The 20607-nt window shown below is 54.5% G+C and overlaps 1 protein-coding gene across 2 annotated transcripts in view; it reads right to left on the reverse strand.

Moving 5' to 3' along the window:
- Positions 1 to 20607, reverse strand: part of NDRG1 (N-myc downstream regulated 1) — a 55786-nt gene that overhangs the window by 32334 nt on the left and 2845 nt on the right. Inside the window, exons 2-3 of one of the 2 annotated variants that reach the window (XM_070632114.1) lie at positions 10657 to 10737; positions 7390 to 7425 (exon numbers count right to left, since the gene is read on the reverse strand). In XM_070632114.1, coding sequence (XP_070488215.1) covers positions 7390 to 7425; positions 10657 to 10719 — 99 coding nt within the window. In that variant the 5' untranslated portion in view covers positions 10720 to 10737. The remainder of the gene's footprint in view (positions 1 to 7389; positions 7426 to 10656; positions 10738 to 20607) is intronic. The other variant, XM_070632115.1, reaches the window with a different exon arrangement.

Raw genomic sequence — 20607 nt, forward strand, 5'->3', positions numbered from 1 at the left:
AACACTCCCCATCTTGGCAAAGAAGCCCTGGGACAATGAATGGCCACGCACAGATTCATTCGCTCCTCTCCCCTCAGTGGCCCTCAACAAGGCCTCCCCACCTGGCACAGGAGGGGAAGGGCTGGATCATAAAGCATCTGCCACCTCTGATATTCTTGGATTCTAGAATTCTAGCCAAAGAAAATAATCCAGAACCCAAAATACTCCCACCTAGCCCACCCATCAAATTTGCAAACACTAACTGCCTAGAACTTGATGAGAGAAGCTTCTCTGCAAAGCCAGATCAAACCGTGCCCTTACTCCAGCCACAGGGGCGCCTCCGGCCAGCAGCCCACCCAGCCCCGTGCTCTGAGGGCTCCAGAGCCTCCCTAAGGGGGCAAAACAGGGTCCTGAGAGCAGCTGGCAGAACCTCACGTGCCGGGGCACTGATCGGATTGCTCTAAACATCTCCCAGGCCAAAACAAACTGTCCACCCTAAGATGATGTCAGCCAGGGAGAGATAAGGCCACGCTGCCATCTGTTCCGGCAGCTGAGCTCTCTCCTAAGACGGCCCCCCAACAGCTCGGGCGCAGACCCTTCAGCAGCTCTACTGCCGCGCTCTGGGCTATGCTGTGCATTTCATCCACGGATAAAAAACATACAATACATATATACATATACATGTATCCTTGACTACTTTGGGAAAGAAAAAGTCTGCCTGAGTTAGTCAAGACACTGAAGCAACAAATACTTTTCAAGAAATAACAGTGGCTGCACTCGGACACATAGCCAGATGGCTCCGACTCTGAAAAATTGAGTACCAAAGAGCTGCCCAGTGGAGTCCCTGCTTCAAGGAGCAGGAAGGACCAACTCGAGGAGGAGACGAAAGCAGGCTGCAGTTAAGGTATGTGAACTTGAGTCCTACATCAGCTCACCAAAGTGTTACAGATTATCTGCCTGACTGGGCTTTTAATTTTTTTTTTTTTTGAGGACGATTAGCCCTGAGCTAACATCTGCTGCCAATCCTCCTCTTTTTTTTTTTTTTTTTTAGCTGAGGAAGACTGGCCCTGAGCTAACATCCATGCCCATCTTCCTCTACTTTCTATGTGGGACACCTACCACAGCATGGCTTGACAAGGAGTGCCATGTCTGCACTCCGGATCTGAACTGGCAAACTCCGGGCCGCCGAAGCGGAATGTGCAAACTTAACCACTGCACCACCGGGCTGGCCCCCTGACCGGGCTTTTTTGGATACAAATTGCAAAGGTGAACTGGAATCTAGTCCATAGATGGGCCCTTCCGGGTTGAGACTGCAGCAACACACTTGAGAGCACTGGTCAGGGTCAGACAGAGCTGGGTTCAAGGGGCCCCCTTCACAGCTGCCAGCCATGGCAGACCCTCAGTGTCTTCATTTGTAAAGTGGGGATGAGGGTACAAGTCCCACAGGATCCAGCAAGAGGGCACGGGAAGCCCTGGGGTCTGGGCTGGCTCATCAGACGACCCTGAGGCCACAGCAGGCAGGGGACTGTCATTTCCCCAGAGCCCCCATGCGAATCCTGAGGTCAGGGCGTGCTGGCGAGTCCCTGGGCCCTGCAGCCACTCTTGACCAAGGCTGGCATTCTCTGTCCCCAGCCCTGTGAGCAGAGGCTTGCCAGGGCCCAGAGAATGTCAGTCATCGCTTTGTACCACATCTTTTGAAGGAAATCCCACGGCGACTGACACCCACGACTTTGGAGGCTGCTGGAAATTTAGGGGAAAGCTTCATAAACATCATGAGTCAAGTAGATCCGGGAGCCAAGCCCAAATTAATGTAGTTCTCTGCTAAGATCTTCTGGGAAACAACCTTGAAAAAGGCACTCGGGTTCAGCTCAAATATTGTGATTCACTGGTAAGTTCGAGCTCATTAACAGCCCAGAGGAAGAAGTCACTTCGCCCTTGGAAGGCTCGGAATCCAAGCCAGGGGGCCCTTTCCCTGTGCTGCTGCCTCCACGCGGAATGATCAATCCCTAATCGGGTCATATGACTGGCTCCCTCTATCATTCAGGTCTCAGTTCAATGTCACCTCCTCCGAAAGCCTTCCCTGACCCCTCGGCCTACCACAGCCCCCATCGCATGGGGCTGCACCATACAATCTTCAAAGCCCCTGCAGTAGCTGGGATTGTCATGTCTGCTTAATTGTCCCCATCTGTTTCCTCCCCCTTCAGGGAGTCAGGAGTGGTTTCAAAGACATGCTCTGGAAGCACACCTCTTGAGTTGAAACCCCAGCCCTACCCCTTTCCAGACCTGTGACTTCAGGCAAGTTTCCTAACCTCTCTGTACCTCTGGTTCTCCATCTGTAAAATGGAGATGGAGACTATTACGAGTATTCGATGGGCAAAACCCACGACACGCTCGGAAGGATGCCCGGCGTACACTTGGTGCTCAACAGGGCTGAGCTAGTCATCCAGAATTCTAGTTCCTGGAAACAGGGATCACCGCCTGTCATGCTCCCCACGGTCCCCAGCACCTGAGATGACAACGCCAGGCACAAAGTGGGCATTTGTTATAGGAACAAAGGAATGCACAATGAGAGAAATGCCCCCACCTCACAGGACAGCTCTGGGGACGAACTGAGAGGGCTCAGCCCAGGCCAGTGCACCATATCCTGCCTCCCCCGCCCCTCGCTGAGGCCGCCCTCTGTGGTCTTCAGGTGCCCACTTTGCTGACATCCCGAGCGTGCAGCATCCTTGTCCATAGCGGGGCAGAGGTCCTGTACTCTGCTCTCCCACCTACCTGTGCCCTGGGGCAAACACACAGAACGGTGCTTGTCCACTAGCAAGAGCGGCACAAAGTGAGGAATGACCTGCACAGGGAACAAACAGACTACGCTCTCTAGGTTTCTCCGAATCAATCACCAAGATTTTTTAAATCTACAATAATCGTATGATCCAACGATGCCCCTTCTGGGTATGCACCCAAAAGAACTGAAAGCAGGGTCCCAAATAGATATTTGTGCACCTGTGTTCACAGCAGCATTACTCACAAGAGCCAAAAGGTGGAAGCAGCTCAAGTGTCCAGACAGAGGAATGGGTAAACAGAACAGGGTCTATCCACACAATGGAATACTATTCAGCCTTAAAAGAAAAGGAAATTCTGACACGTGCTACAACATGGATGAAGCTTGAAGACATTATGCTAAGTGAAATAAGCCAGTCACAAAAATACAAATATTGTACGATTCCTCTTATATGAGGTACAGAGAGCAGTCAATGCCTAAAGACAGACAGGGGGCTGCCAGGGGCTGGGGGAGGGGACAATGGGGGTTAGTGTTTCATGGGAGCAGTTTCAGTTCTGCAAGATGAAGAGTTCTGGAGGTGACTGGTGGCGATGGTTGCACAACCATGTGAATGTGCTCAATGCCCCCGAGGTGCCCACTTAAAAATAGTTAAGATGGTAAATTTTACGTCATATGTATTTTGCCACCATAAAAAAAAAAAATTACAAAAAAGACTCACAATAGAGTCAGTAGACAGGGTGTGTTCTCGACCCAACACGACTGGGAAACATCACATCCGGGTCCTGTGTCATTGTCCTCTCTACACTGCTCCTTCAACGAGGCTGGAGTGACTTTGCCCATTTCCCAGGTGAGGAAACTGAGGCTGAAGGGAGGCAAGCCACTTACTCCAGGCCAAACGGCCAGGAAAGGGCAAACCTGGCTCTCGAATGTCGAGTCTGGGCGGATCTGTGGCTTGACCCTGAGGACGGACATCACCACACAACCACAGGAAGACACAACCACAGAGCTGACTGGCTGCCTCGTCAGGGGAGACACGACCAACCGACAGAGACAGCAGGTTCTGTGGCTCCTCCGTGGCCCTGCCCAGCCCTGAATGATGGGGCCCCAGGGCGGCCATTTCAGGGTTTACAGCCCACAGATCAAACATCCAGGGCCCGGCTGCCACAGCTGCTGCATCTTTCACAGCCGTAACTGCTCTGTGACCCGTCTCTCCCTGTTCTCACGAGGATGGAAACCGACTGAAACAAGATCAGACGTCGTAACTCTTAGTGACCCGCACCCTGCAGCCTGGACCAGTGACTTGCCCTCTTTCTCTGCCCTCCAGTTTCCCCAGTCGTTAAGAGGAGGTCGGACAAGATAAACCTGGGGGGGCCTCGAGAGAATCCATCCACCTCCCACTTCCCCAGAGAACCTCCTATGTGCCCAGTGTCCCGTGAGACCTCCGGGGCTGGAGCACAGAGAGCTCAGCAGGTGAACAGCACAGCAAGAACTCTGCTTCCTTCTGGTCAGCCAGACCTAGGAGGGAGTCCCAGTCCCACCACCCTGGCCTCAGTTTCCCCATCTGAACGATGAGGATAATGGGACTTCTGCTCACGTGACTGCTGAGGCATTAAATGAGATATGGGCCCGGAAGCGCTGGGTGCGGGGCCCGGCAGGTAGGAAGTGCCAGTAAGCTAACCACGTTAGGTGTGGGCAGCACAGGAAACTCCCGGGGCCGAGAGGGGGAAGGCCTGGGGTCTGCAACCTCCCCGGTCACTGCAGGGTGACCTCAGGCAAGTGACTTCAAAATTCTGACTCTCTTCTTCTTAAACAAGTACAAGAAGAAAGCGGAACTGGAGGGCACCACAAGGCTGCACTCCTTGAAGAGCAAGATCTGTGCTCTTGGTGCCGACGCTGCCAATGAAATGACGGGTTCGGGTCCTCCCCACCCTCTGATGGCCTGGTGGGCAGAGGGAGCTGAGGGTCTGAGTCATGGGGACATAAGACCCAGTCATAGTCGGTGATGGGTGGGGGTGGGTGACTAGCAGTTGTCCTGGAACCTGGGAATCATAACCCCTTCCTGGCTCCATCTCAGATCCCAGGGAGCCACCCCCCATCCCAGGTCCCTCTCCTGTTCCTACACATAACGGTGCGCTGAGCCCACCAGGAGACCCTCGTCCAGCTCTACCAGGGCTGCAGGCTCAGGGAGAGCACCCTGCCAACCCACTCAGCCCAGGGACTCCAGGGGCGGAGGTGTGCCCAGCAGTAGGCTTCCCATCTGAGTGCAATTTCCTCTACCCCCGGGTACACATTCAGAGAGAAGTTGGTGACTCAGGGGTCCCCAGCCCTCTACTTCCACCCATCCACCGTTGCTCGTGCCTTGCGTGCTTGGAGAGTGTGGTCTTTGCTCTCTGAGCAGTAAGCACTGAGTAAACAACACTAAGGTTGAGTTATCACAGGGTGGTGGTGGGGGGGGTGGGCAACAGTGGGGGGGGCGGAAAGGGAGTCTTAGTGCCTTTGGGTGGGTGGGCACCCTAGCCCCTCACCTCCCTGGCACCACTCATCTGTAAAAGGATGATACCAGAACCTGCAACCCAGGGATCTTGTGAAGATTAAATGACTGCATTTCATTAGACAAATTAAATTAAACGCAGCATGCTTAGAACAGGGGCTGGCACAGAGGAAATGCTCAAAAGCACTCATTCTTATCGTGATGTTAATTTTAAAGATGGAGGATAACAGAGGCCCAGAAAAACTAAGTAACTTGTTCAGGGGCACACCCGTTGAAAGGGTCAGCTAGAATTAAATGGGCCTCAGGCTGACAAAAAAAAAAAAAATGCTTTTTTCAGGATGGCACGATGTTGGCGTCGCTGCTATGGCAAGTTTCACGGTCTGGGCGGCTCAGTTTCTTCATTCGTAAAATGGGGAGACGCCAGCCCTCGTCTGAACTCATGGGCCACAGATGCACTGAGAAGCTGGGATGTCCTAAGGCTGCCAGCCAGGGCTGATGAGTCAGAGAGATGCTCCTGGGGGGCCAGAGGGTGTCTCTGTGCTTAGCTGCTTTTAATCATAAACCCTGTGTCCCAACCCGAGTTGTCCCAGCTCACGGCCCCAGACGCGCCCCAACAGCGAGGAAGTGTGGGGGCCCCAGGCTGGAAGTGTCATGTGCCCTGGGGCTGGGAATGTCAGGTGCCAGCTCGTGCTGTCACTCTCAAGCCAAGCCAGTGCCTGCCTTAAGTGAACAGCCCACGGTGGCCGCGAACCCTCTGATCGGGACTCCCGCCCTAGGCCCACGTACACGGTGTTAGGAGGAGGTAAAAGTAGGTTTTCACGGTCAACCCCACAGGGCACCAGGCCAGCCCTGCACCATGCCAGCACGCTTCACCTCTTTGAGCCTCAGTTCCCTCAGCTTTGAGCATGGAGCCAACAATCCCTACTTTATAGGGCTGTTAGGGTTAAGCGGGGTGTCCCCTGCAGAGTAAAACTGCCACACACCTGTCTGGGAGTCCAGGGCCTGGTGCACAGCAGTGGCTTAATAAGTTTGTTCTGAACAAGTCGATGTTACACAGTGAGGACACGCGGGCCTCAGAGAAGAACAAATGGCCAGAGAGAAACCAAGCCCTCAGACACACCCCAGGGGTTCTGCAGGGCCCTTGTGGTCAGGGTGGGCTCCAGGTCCAGCCTGCCACAGCCAGGTTGATGCTTAACGACACTAAGACCCACAAACCTTGCGTGTGGTGTTCAAGGCCTCCACGGTCCCATACCAGCCAACGTTCCAACCCCTCTTCCAACTTTTCCCCCTTCCTTCCAAAGAAGATGCCAAGATTCCCAGCCTCTGGATGGACGGTGGGCCAACCACTGAAATAGACGATTCAGGAGGAAGAGTGGAGTTGTTTACAGGGGAAGGGTGTGGACAGATGGGGATGCAGAGCTCAGAATGGGCCGGAAGCCGGGGATACGGCTGTGATGTGCAGGCAGAGGTTCAGCGGAGCACATCAGCCTGCATCTGGCCTGCGTCTGCTCCTCTTCTCTGGGAAGACCACAAGCCACCGCCGTGCCAGGCTTCCTGCTGCACCCCCAGGGCCCCGCACCGCGTGGGGCCCACACAAGCTCGGGGATAACGAGTCAAGGGTTTACAGTGCCTGAGGTTGTGACCTGCCCCTTGACCAAGAGAGGCCAGCCCCCTCTCCTGAAAGTTTGTTCTGGAACTAAGCTCCACACGCGCCCCCCTGGCCCTCACGCCAACCCTGAGCAGGGATGGAGCCAGCGAAACACAGAGAAGGCTGGATTCCTTTTCCCAAGCAGAGCCACGAACAGCAAGCCCTTGCTTCCGTTCCCTCCCATCGCAGGGTCCCAGGCCCACCGATGTCTCGCCATTTCCCCCTGCATACGCCCCACAGCACCGCCTAGGCTCTGCAGGGTCCAAGGGGGCTGTCAGCATCCTGCTTTCACAGGGAGTGACTGGCCCCTGCTTCCTCAGCCAGAACTCAAACCACCTCCTGTCCGGGGAGAAAGAGCTGAGCGTGGGGCACTAGCTTTCTTCTCTCCCCTTGCCCCAGGGTCTGAACAATGAGCTACTTCAAACCAGTGGAAGGAAGAGAGAAAGAGAGAAGTCAGAGCAGGCAGGGGGAAGGGAAGGCACGCCCTCTACTTGCCTGAACATCAAACTCTTGCAGGAGGCTGGTGATGGTCTGTGGAGAGACAAGAGAGATGGTCAGTTTCCTCGGGCAGAGAGCTAACGTGGGAACACCCGGACCTCTCTAAGCCCTGAGTCTCTATCTACTCCCTCCTCTGTGGGGCCTCTCAAAGTCCTTACAAAGAGAGACTTTTCTTCTCATCTCAAAGAATAGCAGTCCAGCAGAAAAGCAGACGCATTAGCCGGATTCTTTTTTGACTACAGCCTTGGTGAAAAAAGACCAGAAGGTCTAAGTTGACCACAAGCTTGAGAGAGACAGGACTGTAGTTGCCTATTAAGTGGTCTGCCTGTCTCCACTCACATGTGACCCTTTTAAAGCTCATGGCTGCCCATCGTCTGGATTAAAATGCAATGTCTCATAGGTGGAAGGGGAGAGCAAAGACCTCAAAGCATTTCCTTCCATCCAACAATTCTGAGTTTCCAGCCCAAATTCTATCTTGCGCCAGAGCTGTGAGTGGCAGGACAGGCCCAGGAAGAGAGGGAAAAGGTCCCTGTCCCCTGAGGAGGGGTAAAGAGTGGCTCAGAGAAGGAGCTGGAGCCACGCTTGGCCAACGTTTCCAAGAGATGTGGCTGGCAGGTTTTCGTCCCAGCACAGAGAGGGAGTCCAAACGCCCTCTGAAAACTGAACCCCAGCCAGACCCATCACCAGCCACCAGGAAAGAAGGCAGCTCAGCAGAGCGAACGCAGGAGAGGCGAAGGCAGGGGAAGCAAGCAGTTGCCTGCTGCTGGACTGAAATAGCTTCAGAGCCCTGGCTAGGGTGAGAACATCACGACGTTTGGAAAATCCAGGTGGAGGCAAAGGTGGCAGACCCCACTCTGTGTGTGTGCACACGTGTGCACTGGTGGGAGGGAGCAGAAAAGCCATTCCGTACAACCTCAACCTTCAAAATGTGAACAAGAGTGCAGTGGCCGACCAGGTTAAGAACAGACATCAAGAAGAACTTCCCAACAGCAAGTCTAACGAAAAACACTTTGCTGATTCAACCTAAAGAAATGGAAGGTTGACTTCCATCTAAACCTTGAGAGAAAAGGTAAGTATCCACTTAGAGATAGACTGACAAGGAACCTGGAGTTGATAACCTCTTAGATGTTTGTGTCAGAAATAAAATTTTCCAAGGATATGAGTAGGCTGCCAGAAATATATAAATACTGTGTTTAAAAATGCATTTACCCTTGGACCCAGAGATACCACCTCTGAGAATTTCTCCCAGAGCTGCACCTGCACATGTGGGAAATGACGTACACACAGGGTCCACCCAGCGTCCAAAGCCTGCAGCCCTGCTGGGAATGGCAAAGGGTGGGAAGAGTCCAGTGACCACTGGTCACGTGAACTTGCGGGTACACTGTGAGACTGGAGGCAGGCAGGTGCTCTATGGACTTATGTTGGAAAGGTCTCCAACATTAAAGGTTGTTAAATGAATAAAGCAAAGTGTGGTATACCGTTTCATAGGGTTTTTAAAAAGGGAGAGAGAAGAAAATGTTGGTCTATAAAACCTAGGGGTTTTCTGTTTGTGTGTTTGTTAAGACTGTGCCATAAACTCAGACAGAAGAGGAAATGGATTTGGAGCATGCATAGTGAATAGTACGGGTTGGCAAACTTACGGCCCTCCACTTGTTTTTGTAAATAAAGTTTTATTGGCACACAATGAGCCCATTCACTTACATATTGTCTATGGCTGCTTTCATGCTCTAACTGTAAAGCTGAGTAGTTGCAACAGACTGTATGGCTCACAAAGCCTAAGATATTTACTATTTGGCCCTTTACAGAAAACATTTGCAGACCCCTAGTGTAGAATGATAAACACCCATTCTGCACGCCACCCCTGCCCCCCACCCTGGGCCTGGATTCTAATCCTACTTGTGCCACCTCTCCAAAAGAACTCTGGCAGAATTCCCTTCCTGTTGGAGACCAGTTTCTGTATCTGTAACGTGGGAAGAGAGAGAGTTGTCTCACACATTCGTAATGAAAAGTCCATGAAATAAGGGACCTAAAACAGAGCAGCCACGTGCAGAGTCATGCAGGAATTCAATGAACAGTCCATTTGCCAAAGGCAGCTGGCCTGGGTTTGGCTCCACGCCCCACACTTGTTAACTATGTGACTGAGGACAAATTAGCCTCCCTGAGACTCAGCTTCTTCTTCTGTGAAATAGGAACAATCCCAGAACCTAGCATCTAACCAATCACCATCTTGGCCCGTCAGTTAGCACCAGATCACCCATGAAATGTGGCTGGCCCAGAGCCAGGCATGCAGGACGTGGTGCGTGCACGTTAATTATTATTTTTGAAAGCAGTCAGTTGACCTTAGAGTAACTCCACTTTTGAGCCTGAGTTTCTATTTTTATAAAAGATATATCGTCCCAGGCAGAGATGCGACTCAGGGAGAACCGGGATGTGAACATACTTTAAAAACACAACGTCAACCGTGCAGATGGAAAGGCTTTTCACATCCATCGTCAGAACGGCCAGTCCAGGATGGACCGTGCCAACCCCAACTGCAGGGCAGGCGCTCCTGCTTCCAGTAGGGAGGCCTCGTGGACACGAAAGGTTTGACCAAGAAGATGACAATAACCGCAGCAACAAGAGCTCCCGTGCATTGCTCTCCTTCTCCAGGCCAGACAAGGTTCTAACTGCTCCTATGAATTAGCGCGCTCCATCCTCACCCTGGCCCCACGCTGCAAGTCCTAGCGCCACTGTTTTAAAGTGGGGAACTGGAGCATGAAGAGGCGGAAGGATCTGCCAGCGGACACAAGCCGTAAAGTTTCACAGCCAGGACCTGAACCCAGACAGTCTGGTCCCCGGGTATGTGGCCTGAACCTCTAAGCTACGGGGTCGACACGTGGGGCAGCCGGGCTTCATGGTGCATGTGTTAGAACCACAGGATGTCAGTGGAGCGGGTGCTCAGAGGAGCTCTGATTCCATGCCCTGACTTTACAAAGGAGATCAGTGAGATGTGGGCCGAGAAGCCCAGAGAGATAGGTGGGCAGGGGCCCAGCCCAGCCCACCATGCCATCTCACTTAGTGGCCAAGCCAGGACTGGAACTAGTACCTCTGACCCTTTGCATTCCTGGACAAGGTGACCTGTGGACACAAGAAAGCAGTGGACAGGTGCATGTGTGCCCCCTTGGGTGGGTGTGCACATGTGCATGCATGCTCATGTTGTGCACACACATATGCCCATGTATGAGTGTGCATGTGATGGGGGCAGCCAGGAGCATCTCCACTCACCTCCCCTTTCTCCACCAAAGGCTTCACCTCGGCGAGGTCCACGTCCTGCAGCTCCCGAGACATGTCCCTGCTGTCACCTGCCTGTGAAGGGACAAAGACCAGGAGATCAGCACTTCCAGCTTCCCGAAGGAATCAAAGCTGAGGCCAGGGAGGGAGCCTTCCTTCTGCCTGGCAGCTCCTCCCTCCTGCACCACCCATTGCAGGTTACGAGGCCCCTCTGCCCACGGCCCCATCCTACTCTTGCCCCTGGGCCCAGGGCAGGTTTCCTGGGACGGGACACTGAGGATCACAGATGCAACTACCTTTCTGATGAAACGGATGGACTGACACTCAAAACCAGGTCCTCAAACCCAGTCCGGGCCCACCCACCACAGCCAGGATGTTTCCCACTGCCTTTTAGAATGATTGCTGCATGCCTGATCCCAAAGTCAGGTAGCCCTATATTCAGGGCCAAAAGGGGACAGAAGGTCACAGGAGGCTACCATGTGCACGCATGGCCCAAGCTTCATCCTCTGTCCTCCTCAAACTAGCCCCACTGGAGGGGTGGCCACACAGACCCCCCACGTCCACCTCTGTGCAGGACTCTCTGTTACACACTGGTGGGGAGAGGGTGGGGGCAGGGAAAACCTCAAGCCAAGGGGTCTGACGGGACTGAACGCTCAGTAGGATTTTGAAAGAAAAAGAACCTTCAAGGCAAAAAGCACTTTATGAGCCAAAGCAGGGTGGGGGAAGGCAGAGAGAGGTGGGGGCGCGAGAGCAGAGGGTCGGGGGAGTGCAGGGGGATGGTGGGAGGAGGGGAGGATGGAAGAGCAGGGGTGGGAGGAGTTGGGGGAGAGGAGGTCCTCCTTGGCTCTGACAGGGGCAGGTGCACAAGGACCGCAAGGAGATAGGGGCCACAGAGGCAGACCGAAGCAGAGTCTGGGATGGGCAGAATGTCGTCACAATCGACTCCCTGGGGAGCAAGGCTGGATGGTGACAAGTACTAAGCATCTTTCTGGGAGCTTAACCTGGAAACAGGAGGTATAAACATTCATTCTCACAGACTGATCGTCACACTAGAAGAAGGAAGTGCCCACCAGCACAGGGGAGGCACAAAGAAGTGCAGGATCAGGGTGAAGGGCTACAGGCAGAGGGAGAAGAGGTCAGGGAGACAGAGTCAGTGACAGAGGGAGAAGTCCAGGGACCTCAGGTCACAGACCCAGACCCTCTGAACACGGAAACCTGGTGAAAACCAGCCTGACGGAGGCCCTCGCCCTACAGCTTTCTGAGCAGGAACCTGGCCCCGAACTGCCCACGGCCCCACAGATATAACGACCAGAGAGAGCCACACAAGCCTCTGACATTCCAGCCCAGGGCTCCTCTGAAGACCGGCTCCGGGAACCCACAAGAATCCTCTTTGTGAAACACCTCCCAGGTCAGCAGGCAACAGAGCGGGGGCCAGCCCACACCCACCCCGCAAACACGTGACATTCTGTGGGCACATCTCCTGGGATGCTCTGGTCTGGGTGGGGCCCCAGCACGATTTTCCCCAGTAGATAACCAGCCCCACAAGAATGCCTTTATGCGCCCTTTGGAGTCTATGTTCCAGAACATTTCGAAAACAAAGTCGGTTTTATGCTTGTGAGCATTCCTGGGCAGCTGCCAGCTTGGAGGCAGAAGGCATGAAAAGCCTAGGTCTGTCGGCCTTGCTAATTCAGCGTGTTCATGGTCCCGAGACCCTGGCCCCTGGGACACCTCGCCTACACAGCCTAGGGAACCTTCCAGAAGCCCAGGGCTCTGGCAATGCCGCCCTTCATGCTGAGTGAAAGGACTCTGCATTTCACAGGGGCTCCTTCAGAACTCAGGCTTGAAGTCGGGGTCTCCCACTATCCCCTTGAAGGCAAGCCTCCTTCAGCGCCCGCTGTGGGCTCCCCAGGACCAGGAGCGCACCTGTCTCGTTCCCTTCTCCACCTGCAGCATCAGTATCTCAGCAGGTGCAAAGTCGGACCGCAACTCGCTTGCAAAGTTGGACCGCAACTCGCTTGCTGAACAGGGGAAGAGGTTTTATGCAGCTTAATAGCAACGCATGTATTTAAGTTCACTCTTAAATGATCCCTAAACCACAAGAGTGAAATTAGCCTTGAAACAAGTCTACGTTTTTAAGGACCCAAACACATGCTTTGGTTTGGCCCAGGGGGTGTCAGTTCTTCTTGGCTTCCAGATGCTGTGGTCCTGGCTAGAATGGCAGCCTTTGCCGGCTCCCTCACTCTTCTTCGGAACAGAAAAGAGTTAATTCCAGCCTTCACGGTTTCCTAAACATGCTCCTGGGGAAACCTCTTTACCCCACACCTTCTTTCCCTTCCTACAGCTCAGCTTCCCAGACCACACGAGGCAGTGGGCTGAAAACCGGCGAGTTGCTTTCTAGAGCTGGAGGGGCCTCGTGGAGCACAGCCCCTCGTGTGCTCAGGGCCGTGGAGAGGCTCAGAGAACTATCACAGTGTTTATCTAAACCAGGGGTGTTTCTGCCCCCGCAAGGGACATTTGGCAAGGTCTTGAGACATTTTGGATTGTCATGACTGGGAGATGCTACTGGCGTCTAATGGGTGGAGGCCAGGGATGCTGCTGACCATCGCCCAGTACACAGGATAGCCCCCACAACAGAATTATCTGGCTCCAGATGTCAACAGTGTGAGGGCGAGACACCCTGGTGTAGACCAAGAAGCATCCAGCAACCGCCCGGGATTCTAAAGTCTGCAGAGACTGGATCAAGCAGAGGAAGCCTCTGTACTATTTGTCCCTGGGGGGAGTTAGGGGGAGGGGGGCCTGCAGTCAATAAATGCAAATGTCCTGGCCAGGACAAGACCTCTATCTAGGTCACTGTCCCACGACACCAAGGCTGCCCAGACTGGGGCAGCCCAGGGTGGTCTCTGCACCTTGACCCCCCCGCCCCCACCCCCAGCTGCTGGTGGGCAGCCCGCCATGGACAGGAAGACAGCTGGCTGCTCTCAGCCCAATTCTGCCGACTCGACTTTGGCCAGTCGAGGAGTGGAGGGTCAGTGCTTATCCTGCCTGCCTGTTGCCTCAACCGAAGACCTTTGCAAACTTTGGTTTCAGAAGCTGTGTGTCTAAAGGAAATCTTATAAGGAAGTTCAATACCGAAAAAGAGATTTGCAACAAGACCGAAAAAACAACAACAACAAAAAGCTGACTTGCTTTGGATGAGGCCAGAGAAAAGGCCCTGATGGCCCCCAGCAGCCCTCACCCCTCCCCTCCCTTCCATCTGCCCCCCACTCCCCACGCCGCAAGACCATCCAAGACCATGTGAGTGCCAGGATGCGCTGCTGCAACACTGATTCATTCGTAGGTTGCTTACTGCACCAGGTTCTCATGTGCCCGGCACTGAGCAGAGCGAGAAAGTATCAATCATGGTTCTGTTATGAGGCCCTACTGCGTGACAAGTCGGGGACATGGCCACAAAGAGCAGACCCAGTCTTGCCTCATGGAGCTCCCAGTCCCACGGGGCTGGCTGTCTCCCCTGGGGTCCCCAGCGCCCACTCACCCATCAGGCCCAGTGCTGTCTGTCCCGGCTCTCCCTGAGGCTGCCCAGACGTTCCACCTTGACCCTGCTCACTCCTGTCGCGGTGGACCATGCTTCATGGTGGAGGCCACCTTTGCATTGTAGGAGCAGCACCCCAGGCCAGGCCCAGGCCCATGAGATGCCAGCAGCACACACCCCCAGCTGTGAGAACCAAAAATGCCTGCAGACATTGCCAAATGTCCCCTGAAGGGCAAAATCGCCCCTGAATGGGAACCACTGATTCAGGGCAGTTCCGGGTGCAAACCCAGAGACCGTTAGATACAGTTCTCATTCAAGCTAGTGTGCAGGCACAAACACTCTCACACACACTCACACACACATACATACCCACCTCCCCCAGTGCCGCCATCAGTTTACCAGGAGGAGGCTGAAGCCCAGGGTCCGAGTGACTGTTCTGAGACCATGCGGTCAGCCGCAGCCAGACCGGCCAGCAGGGAGAGGCCCCTGACTCTTTCCTCTTCACCACACTCTTCTTCAACAAGCTTATTCTGTGGGGTCCAAATTCACAGCCCAAGACCACAGGCTCATTGAAGGAAGCGGGTCCAGCAGAAGATGTGGCTTTATAGGAACTGTGATCTCCTTCGCCAGGAGGGAGGGACGGGGGGGAGGGGCCCCGGTTTGGGTGCTCTGGCTGGTGACCCCATCCCTGCCCCCACAGGCGCCACTTGGAGCCCAAACCCAGGTGGCCACCTCCCCTGCCCCCACCCCTGGCCAACCCAATGGCCTGCTTGGCTCAGCAAGTTCTCTCCCTGGGCTGGAGGCCGAGCACTGGACGCCAGTCCCTGCCCCTCTCACCGCCTCCTGGAAAGTCCCTGCGCAGGATGTCGGACCCAAAGGGCCACGGCCATCAGTGAGTGGACAGCGTGACAGGGCACAGAGGGCGGGAGCCTAGGCGTCCGACTGCCAGCGCTCTCGTTCCACCTTGCACCTGCCAACTGTGTCTCCAAGAAGCATGGACAGAGCCCCTCCAGACAGAAAAATCGATCTGATGGGTCTTCTGCTAAAACCTGCTCAGTGCCAACAGCAGAGCTCCGGGTCACAACCCCACCTACCCAACTGGTTCGCATTCTGCTTCCTTTCCCACCTGCCCTCCCCACCACCCATGGAAGGAATTCAGAGAAAACCAATGTTAGAGACGTGAAAGGCAGCCAGGAGCCAGAGGGAAGACTTGCAGGTCAGACCTGACGTCACCCTCAACCAGCTCAGTGATCCCAACATGCTATCTCACCTCGTAGCCTCAGTTCGCTCATCTATAAATTGAGCGTAACTCCTGCTCCCAGCCAGCAGCAGCGGCCTTCAATGAAACAATGGCACATAGAATCTGGCAAATAGCTGCTTAATTAATCCATGCACTTTCCTTCCCTGGGTGCCTGAGAGACCCAGGGACATCTGCGAGGACACAGCCTGGGTTTTATACACCATGAGTCCCAGGGTGACCCAGCAAGGAGGGGACAGAGAGAAGATGTTCAGCAAGCGCCACATGGGTTTCCAGCAATCAGACCCAATGCACCAGCACACAGGCCTCCCCATGAGCAACATGGGTCACTGAGTAACAAAAACCCAAGGCGGGGCTCAGCCAATGCTGTTCTGGTTCAAAGGCCCCAGGAGACAGTCAGCAATTAGCTGGACCACATGGGTTCAGGGGACGCCGAGACCGGGATTTGCCAGGAGAAGGGAAGAACATGACCCCCGGACCGGGAGGGCAGCGGGCAGAGGCGTCTCAGGGAATCTGAGGCCACATGAGAACCGTTAACCAGTCACGGGAGGTGAGAGGACACACAGAACCTGCAGTTCTCAAAAGCCTTGATGGAGCCGCAGGAACACTGGCTCAGTATCCAGGGCGTGGGAATCCTGCCCCTCTCTTGCCACGTGACTTTGACCAAGTCATTAATCCCCTCCCTGGGCCCTGGCTTCCCCATCTGTAAAATACACAGTGTGTGTTCCACGGACATCACATGGTCCATAAGACACGGGGAGGATGGGAGCCCAGGAGGGAAAGTGTTGCACAAAGATCAAACGGCTGGATGCAGAGGGGTCTTACCAGGACCCAGGTCCGCTCCGCCTGGATCAGCCCGGCGACCCTGGAAGTCCCTGTCCCGCTCCCAGCCTCACACTCGTCCCTGTCAGTGAGAGCAGAGCCTCCCGCCAGCTCTGGCACACCTCCCACTTCAGCCGCCTAGGGGGGACCCACCTGCACACCTTCCTGGGCCCCCTGGAACTCCCACAAGGTGGGGCAGAGGGGGTGGCCAGCAGAGAAACATCCACGATGTGCTCTGGGAGCTCCAGGATGCACCCGCCTCAGGAAGAGTGTCCCCAGATAGCCCACAATGAAACCCTACACAGACACACCATGAGAACAGCAACAGGAACAACTTCTGTGGCACCAACTGGGCTCCAAACACTGTCCTTCCTTCGAGCTTCACAGCAACCCTAGGGGATAGGCACTGTCATGTTCACCATTTAACGGATGGGGAAACTGAGGCACAGAGAGGTTGAGAAATGTGCCTCAAGTCACCGAGCATCAAGCAGGCACAGGTTAAAGCAACCTTAGGGGGAAAGTTGACCATGCCATCAGTTTGCCCTAAATATACACACCCGCCGTGAGCCCACCCTTTGTCCAGGTAGGATGTCCTAAGGATGGGCTACACGTGACCAGGAGGGTTTTCCTGTGTGCATCAGCTGGGAAAGTCACATACTCCTCCCTCCACCTTGACCAGTCACCAGTGAGCCGCCACGAGAAGGCCCAGGCTTTGGGCAAAGTCCACATCTTAGACTTTTCCGTTCTCCCTTCAAGAGACCCAGAGGGCTCTGTTTTTAGCACCCTGCCCTGCCCCACAAAGTGCCTCCCTGATACAGCAAATTCCATCCTTTGAAACGGTGTTCACTGCCTTGTTCTATGGGCTCCTCACGGAGGTCCCTGGGAGAAGGTGGATATTATCGTCCCAATTTACAGATGGGTAAGCTGAGGCTCCACAGCAAAGGCCCACAAGACTTCCTAAAGGCCCAGACTCACGCCTTCGATGTGGGGGCAGGCAGGGAGGGCAGGGGTGGGTGAACAACAGGCTCCCGGAGGCCTCTAGTGAGGCAGAGAAAGCGGAAGACCAAGAGGGACTGCTGACAAGTTTGCATCGATTGGGACTGTCAGCAAGTGGCCCAGATTCCATCCCTTCGATAACTTGCCTGGTTTCAAAGCCACGTGAAAGCACTGTTCTTTCCAGCACACTGGGCTCTTCATCGAACAGCATTTAAAAGGGGGGTGGGGGGATCAATGCCTGCTGCTGTCTGGCAGCATCCTCCCCAAATACGGCAATCCCAGGAAGGTTCCGGAGAAGAGTCCCACGTCGCATTAACCTCAAGGAAAGTGGCCTTGGGGGGGGGGGGGGGTCGCCCTGGATACCCTGCTTTACTGCGGTCCATTCTTTTGTCCTTTCTTTGCTCAAAACATATTGACGTCAAGCCGCATGGTAGTTCCCGGGTTCTCCCGATGTTCCGTGGACCTTTTGAAAGTCAAGGCTCTGGGGAGGATGAGCAAGCCAGCGGCCTTAACTCTCAATGGTTTTCTTATGTAACCAATCTAGTAAACAATATAGGTGCACTCACTGGACTGCCAAGAAAATTTCCAAGTTTAGGGGAAAAGAAGTCGAGAAGAGGGCTCTCAAAGTCAAGAGGATGGTGCAAACGCCCTGCAGAGGAGACCACCAGATCAGGAATCCTGGAGGGCTCCCAGGGCTCTGCACGGAGCCTGAAACTCAGCAGCGCTCAACGACTCCTCCTATGTCGAAAGAACGAAAGAGGAGCCACCAGAGAGAAGGCAGAGCCCAGCGGCATTCACTCCCCAGGTCCCGACTGGAGCTCAAACTGAGCCTCAGTGTGTTGGACGAGAGCACAGAACCCCGAGAGGGTCTGGGACACAATAGCAGGAAGGGGGAGGCGTCAGCCAGCTCTCTGACCATCCCTTCTCTGCACCACCACCCGGGATCATCCTGTAGGTTCTCAGTGGGGTTCTGGCAGCTCCAGCCCAAGCCCGAGCCGTTTGTTTAGCAGAGAGAAGACCACCTGAGCGGACAAGCGGAATCGCTGGCGTCCAAAGGATGACACCGGTCGGGCTGGAGGATTCTCCCATGACTCTGCGGGGCAAGCATGAGCTGCACTCAATGGCCTATGAGATAATTTGTGGAAAGCCCACAGATGAGCTAGTGTTCACATAGGACGCGGAAATAGATTCTTCCTACAAAACCCTTTGTCCCCGAAATGGGACTATCGCCACGCCGACAGCATCCTTCGCCAAAATAGCCTTGCTATTGACGGCCCAAGATATTTTCTTAACAAAGGACCAACATCAACTGAGTGCCTGCTAAATGCCCAACACGTGGACCAGAATGATCCAAGGAGGGCGCCCAACCCAGCCTGCAGCCCCGAGGGGAGAGCCAGGGAAGGCTTTCTGGAGAAAGGAGAAGAGGTCAATGACGAAAAAGGAGAAGCGAGAGGACGTGACCGTTCTCGGCTGAGAGAGTCCTCAGAATGACCTACCTCTTCAGAAGGCCTCCCACACCCACTTTGGAGACGGTTGCCCAGAACCTTCTCAAAGCCAAGGGGGTGGAGCCAGGGGTCCGGATGGGGAACAGGATGGAGCCCTGGTCCCCGTCCACCTCTTGAAGTAGAGCTGCCCATGGGTTCACGATTTATACTGGTATAGGTTTCCACAGGTTTAAGGCAGGGAGGTGGGGGGGGGGGGACTATAAAATAAAAGAATAAAATAAAAGAAAAGTGTAGGAGTTCATTCAAGGAGGCATTCAAGGCCCCCAGACTGATAAGAGCCTCCTCTCCCACCACCTCAGTTCCGGAACACTGCTCTGGACTGAAAAAACCTAGAGGTGGGGCTGGGGCGGGCAGGTCTTCAGGAATTAGCTGGGAAGGTCAAAGACTGGTCAAAGCCAGACCTGTTTGAGGGCAGGAACTCTGCAATCTGTCCCATTCTTAGAGTCAAATCACTCTCCAGGATTTTCCCCCCCGAGGGCTCGGGTCTCTTCTCAAAAGGGCGCCCTGGAGAACTGGGCTCCAGGCTGCACCCAGTCAGAGTCCCCCTGCCCTCTGCACACCCACCTGCAACAAGCCAGGGCTGGCACGGCAGGAGGCCAAGTGCATATTCAGGAAATTACCTCTAGCTCCACCTGTCTGTCTCCCTATGCAGAGGGCAGGTAGGAGGGCAGCCTGGGACAAGCCCAAGATCAAGGAGGCAGGAAGAGCAGCCTGAAATGAATCCAGGACCCCAAGCTCATGCTCCAAAGATAGGTCCGGAGGGTCTGGGTGGCCTTGAGGGGCAACTTGGCTCACCTGGAGGAGGACCCCACTCACTTGAGTCTGGACGCGCCTCAGTTTTCTGAGCTGATAAATGGTAAGAATGCCTCCTATCTCAACCGACTGAGGTGAGCCACTGAAATCACAAGATAAGACCCACTTATGGAGCACTGGCGTCACCAGACCCTGGGGACAGAAGAGCGGCCCAGGAGGTATGGGCTACATGGCCACTGCTCTCCCCCATCATTCTGGAGCAGATTCCTCAATTCCAGCTGCATCCAGTATATCCTACCCAACACAGCCCAGGGGGCTTTGAAACAGTGCAGATTCCTGGCCCATCCCAGACCTACTGGGCCTGGAAATCTGCATTTCAGATAAGGTTTCCAGGACATTTTCATGCAATCTGCAGACTCCGAGCTTTTTGGATGACCTTCAAAAAGCAAGACATGAGTCCCGCATTTGCAGGCACTTTCTCCAGCCCGGGTGAGTTTAGAACAAAGGTCTCCGACACCGATTCATACGGAAATACCTCGAGAATGTCGCTTGTGGGAATTATTGACATTAAACACCTACACGGTGTTCCCACGTGCCGGGCACAGTTCTCTGCTCTTTACATCGACTGACTCAATATTTATGAGCCCCAATGAGACAATGTCTGTTATTCTCATTTCACAGGAGGGGAAACTGAGGCACAGAGCTCCTGATTGCCTCTCTGCCTTTCTCCAATCCCCCCAACGTGCCGTCGTGAAAAAGAACAAAGGCTTTGAGGTCTGACTCTCCAGGCTCAAAGCCTGGCTCTCCCACTTCAGCCATGTGGCTACAGGCACGTCCCTTAAACGCCCTCGGCCTCAATTTTCTCATCCACTCAGTGGAGCCGATGCAGCCCAAGAAGAGGGGTGAAAGGGGATGAAGGGGCTACAGCAGCCAGTCTGGAGACAGCTGTCCTGTCCCTCCCTTGGAACCTCTGGGCCTGAGCCAGGTCCCTCCCTGCTAGAATCCTAGCTGCCGAGTCATCATCCTGGCTTTCCTTCTGAGGCACAGGGGCTCTGAGTCACGCCTTGGACGGGATTCTCCGG

The sequence above is a fragment of the Equus przewalskii genome, chromosome 8 (genome assembly GCF_037783145.1).
Source record: "Equus przewalskii isolate Varuska chromosome 8, EquPr2, whole genome shotgun sequence".
In the NCBI taxonomy this organism is placed as follows: domain Eukaryota; kingdom Metazoa; phylum Chordata; class Mammalia; order Perissodactyla; family Equidae; genus Equus; species Equus przewalskii.